General features: G+C 46.1%; 1 protein-coding gene across 1 annotated transcript; it reads left to right on the forward strand.

Annotated features, from left to right (window-relative positions):
- Positions 1-1,951: 1,951 nt before the first annotated feature.
- On the forward strand, positions 1,952-3,275 carry tmem158.L. The gene has a single exon (XM_018267525.2). It carries the CDS (start codon positions 2,126-2,128, stop codon positions 3,023-3,025), a length of 900 nt encoding a protein of 299 aa, XP_018123014.1. The 5' UTR covers positions 1,952-2,125; the 3' UTR covers positions 3,026-3,275.
- Positions 3,276-4,481: the final 1,206 nt, after the last annotated feature.

Raw genomic sequence — 4,481 nt, forward strand, 5'->3', positions numbered from 1 at the left:
ACAAAAAAAATATTGGTGGCTAGGGTTCCCACATGTTAATAAAAAATAAAAAGATATTGGTGGTCAGGGCCCCCATAAAAAAACATTTGTGGCCAGGCCCCCCCCCATTAAAAAATATTGATGGCTAGGACCCCACATGAGAAAAAAATAATTGGTGGCCAAAATTGGTGGCCAGGCCCCCCCCCCACATTATGAGAAAATTGGTGGCCAGGGCCCCTTAAATGTCCATGCCTTCCCGAAGTCAGCAGCTCTCAGAAAGATGGGGGGCTAATCAAGTAAGTGTGGCGTGGCCGAGCCCCCCTTACCCTCGGGGCCCCCTACAACTCTCCCCCCTGCCCCCCCCTGATGGCTGCCCTGAATATACATGAGAATCCAAGGTTGGACACTGAATACAGATCTTCTTAGAGAATGCAGCAGGGCTATTATCTGCACTCTATTTCAGATAGTAGGGGAAACAGTAAATATTCTCATTACAAAGGCAATATAAAAAGTGGTTTATACCTGGTAAATGAGAAACACACCATAAACATACCAGCTTTTACTCTTCCCTTCATACCAATAGCCACCACACAACCTGTTCTGCTTATGACAGGTATGGCAAGCTAATGCACCAAAGTCATTGTCCTTCAGATATTTGTATAATGACTAGTGTCATCTCAGCAAGAAAGCTTACATTCCTTTGTGAAGTCCTAGGCTAAGGCCACACTAGGCGATAGCGCGGCGATTTGACTTTTCGCCGCGACTTTTAAGCCGCAATCGCTGGGGAAACTTTTGCGCTGGCGTCTATGGGGAATCGCATAAAATCGCCAGCGTAAAAACACACGCGGCGATCTTTTTTCTATTGTCGCTCGAAATCGCCTAGCGAGGCGATTTCGAGCGACAATAGAAAAAAGATCGCCGCGTGTGTTTTTACGCTGGCGATTCCCCATAGACGCCAGCGCAAAAGTTTCCACAGCGATTGCGACTTAAAAGTCGCGGCGAAAAGTCGCCGCGAGTCAAATCGCCGCGCTATCGCCTAGTGTGGCCTTAGCCCTAGAGTAACAACGCATGGTGGGGCACCAATAAGTATAACCTCTGTTCTACTGTCCCTCTGTCCCTAATCTTAAAGCCTGTTATGACCTGAAATAGGTTGAAGAATAATGGCAGTTCCAGTGGTGTAATTAGATGTTACTGAATTAATTTTAGGGACCCCCAACTTATACAGAGGTTGTCTTGTTTCACCAATATCTGCTGAAATTGCTTATTAATTAGGACCTCATAGGGGCCCCCATATCTCATGGGCCCCTTAGCAATCGTACGATATCTATGTCCAACCAAAGCTAGTGACAGTCTCCCACTGAAAATCGTACGATCGGCAATACACGCAGAGATATTATTGGCAGCCGACAGAAATTTTCTAACCTGTCCGATCGACCAAACGACCGATCTCCGCCGGACGAAAAATGTCGGGACTCTCCACACACGGTTCGAAAATCGTACGAATCCTCGATTCGTACGATCAGATCTTTGCGTCTATGGCCAGCTTTACTCATCAGGGGATCTGCACAAAGCTAAAGGTTTACACATGCCATTGCTTTGTCTTTGTGTGGATTCCCGACAAGGCAGCAACAGAGGTGGTGCATTTTAGGATCCACTGTGCTGGGGCAAGATACTCCTTATTCAGAGTCATTTATAAAGGCAAAAATAATGTAAATAATAATGCAAAGTTGAAGGGGACTGTACCCAAGAACATGGACCTCATTGACCTTCCTTCTGTATTAGCCTGCTATAGGAAGAGACAATCTGCTTTAGTCACCCCTGTGTTGTTGTACTTGGATATAGTCTGTGTATTGATTCCAATTAAGGATTTAAATAAATTGCCATTAAAATCATGTTCTACTCACAAGCTGTGGTGTTGCCATAACAGAGACTTGTGTTACATTTACATTCATATTAAAGAAGGGAGACCCAAAATGTGAGAGTGACTGGGAGGGGATGTAGAAAGTGAGGAAGGATGATGTGGGAATCCTGTAATGATCTAAATGAAAAGCTGTGAGAGAGGAGGGGGGAGGGAGAGATCGCATTGTCAGGCAGCGTCGGTGTGTGCCTATAAGCATGCAGCTGTGTCTGTGAGTCGCACTGTGCCATGAGGGTACTGAGCCTCTGCCCTCTCCCATGGACGCTGTGTGTGCTGACACTCATGTGTAGCCAGTGCCCGAGACAAGGATGGAGCCAGCAGCAGCAGCAACAGGGACACATTGAGGACGAGGGTGGTTTCCTTGTGCCCATGAACTCTTCCGCCCGCTTTCTGTCTAACTTGGAAGCGGACTTGGGCAATGGGGAGGAGAGCAGCACTGACAAGAGCCCGGGGGCTATGGGGGGAATCCAAGCAGAAGAGCCCAGGGGTCTCCCATCCTCCCCCACCCCCGGGAACACCTGGGAGCGCAGCGGAGACAGCCTGACTCTCTCTCCATCCCATAAAGCCCAGCAGCAGCAGCAGTCCGGGTCGGCTCAGTGTAACATGACGGTGCAGAGACTGCTGCTCACCTCTCTGCTAGTGCGCTGGGGACGCCAACTGGGCTTCCAGTGCGACTTGTTGCTCTTTTCTACCAACAACCACGGAAGGGCTTTCTTTGCAGCCGCCTACAACCGTGTGGCGTCCCCCGTGGTCATTGAGCACTTGGGTGTGTCCGGGGCACAGGAGTTTCGCCTTTGCTTGGGCTGCGGGTGGGGGGCTCGGGGCAGAAGGAGCGGACACCTGAGACACTCACAAGCCTCCAACGCCTTCTCTTTCATCTCGGCTGACCAGCACAGCCCATTGCAAGGGGAATCGCTGAATTTCTGCTGCCTGGATTTCACTTTGGAGGAACTGAGAGGGGAGCAGGGCTGGAGAATGAACCGCAAGCCCATCGAATCCACTCTGGTAGCTTGTTTCATGACTCTCGTCATTATCGTATGGAGCGTAGCTGCCCTCATCTGGCCCGTCCCCATCATTGCAGGCTTCTTGCCCAACGGCATGGAGCAGAGGAGGAGCAGCAGCAAGTAGACTTTCCTTCCCAAATCTCACATATCCAGCTGTTGTTCTGTGCGGGGAAACATTCCCATTATTCACTTGTTTTTCAGGACAATATAAAAGCCAATGTGAAATACACTTATTTAGATTTGTTTACTTTTAGGAACAAAAATATATAAATATAGTTTAAAGGGTGGTTCACCTTTAAGCCAACTTGTAAATATGTTATAGAATGGCCAATTCTTTTCGCTACTTTTCAATTGGACTCTTTCCAGCTTTCAAATAGGGGTCACGACGACCCCGCCTAAGAAATAAATGCTCTGTAATCGTACTTTTTATTACTCAAGAAAGATTCAATCAGACCTTTTCCTATTCATATTCCAGTCTTGTTTTTAAATGGATGGTTGCTAGGGTCATTTTGACCCTAGCTACCAGACTGCTGAAACTGCAAACTGTAGAGCTGCTGAATAACCCAAAAACCACACATAATAAAAAAATGAAAACAATTGCAAATTGTCTCAGAATATCCCTTCTCTACGTCATACTGAAAGTTAACTCAAAAGTGAACAACCCTATTAACTAGTGTTCATTTTGTATACAGGTACTTAATTTTATTCTGGTCCAACCTTTGCTGATTAGGTTTCATAATATTGATCTGACTGAAAGGGTTAACTCGGAACACTTTGCACTTGTATCGCAAGGGAGCCCTGAAGCTAAATAGGGAAAGCACATTGTATAGCCCTGGGAATTATGAGAGTAGATGGGATCACACTTGTATGTAATATGCCTAGTGGAGCAGCTGCTGTGTCACCCACAGGATCAGGGGAGAGATGCTGCTCCCTGGGGAAATGAGAAAGGAATAAGCACAAGACTAGTTTCCAGCAGTGGATGTTTGTCTCCTATATCAGCATTTCCCGAAAGTGTTGGCCAGGACCCCCAGGGTGCAAAGTGAAATTTAATTTGGTGGAGGTTGTACAATTTTCTTTGATATCAAACTATATTTTAAATACCATTGGGATCCCTGTGCATTTCCAATAGTGACACAAATGTTTGTATCCTTTTTTCTGTCTTTGCTAACAATATGGGGCATTTCTGCTTTCAACACTGACAAGGGAGGGGGCCAGAAGATTTCTGTGTTTAAGGAGGGGACACAGACTGACCCTTTAGCTCAGAGGATCTTATACTATTTAGTTCAGCTACAGACATTAGGCTCCTCTTTCCTTAGAACCAGGTTAGTGGTTACACTCCAGGAGTAAACCTTTTTGGCTGCCCCCCTGCTGCTGGTTAGATGCATGTGATTATATGTTCTCTGGTGTGGGAGAAAGTAGGATGCAAACTATAATTTTCATTTTAAGATCAGTTTAAAGGCTAGAAAGATAAAGGGTTAATTTAGAACTAGGAATGAGACAAAACTATCCATTTGTATTGTATAGTGCAGCAATGTTGTAATAAAGAGAATGTGAAACCTCATTGTTTTCACAAGGTTCCA

Source organism: Xenopus laevis, chromosome 6L (assembly GCF_017654675.1).
Source record: "Xenopus laevis strain J_2021 chromosome 6L, Xenopus_laevis_v10.1, whole genome shotgun sequence".
In the NCBI taxonomy this organism is placed as follows: Eukaryota; Metazoa; Chordata; class Amphibia; order Anura; family Pipidae; genus Xenopus; species Xenopus laevis.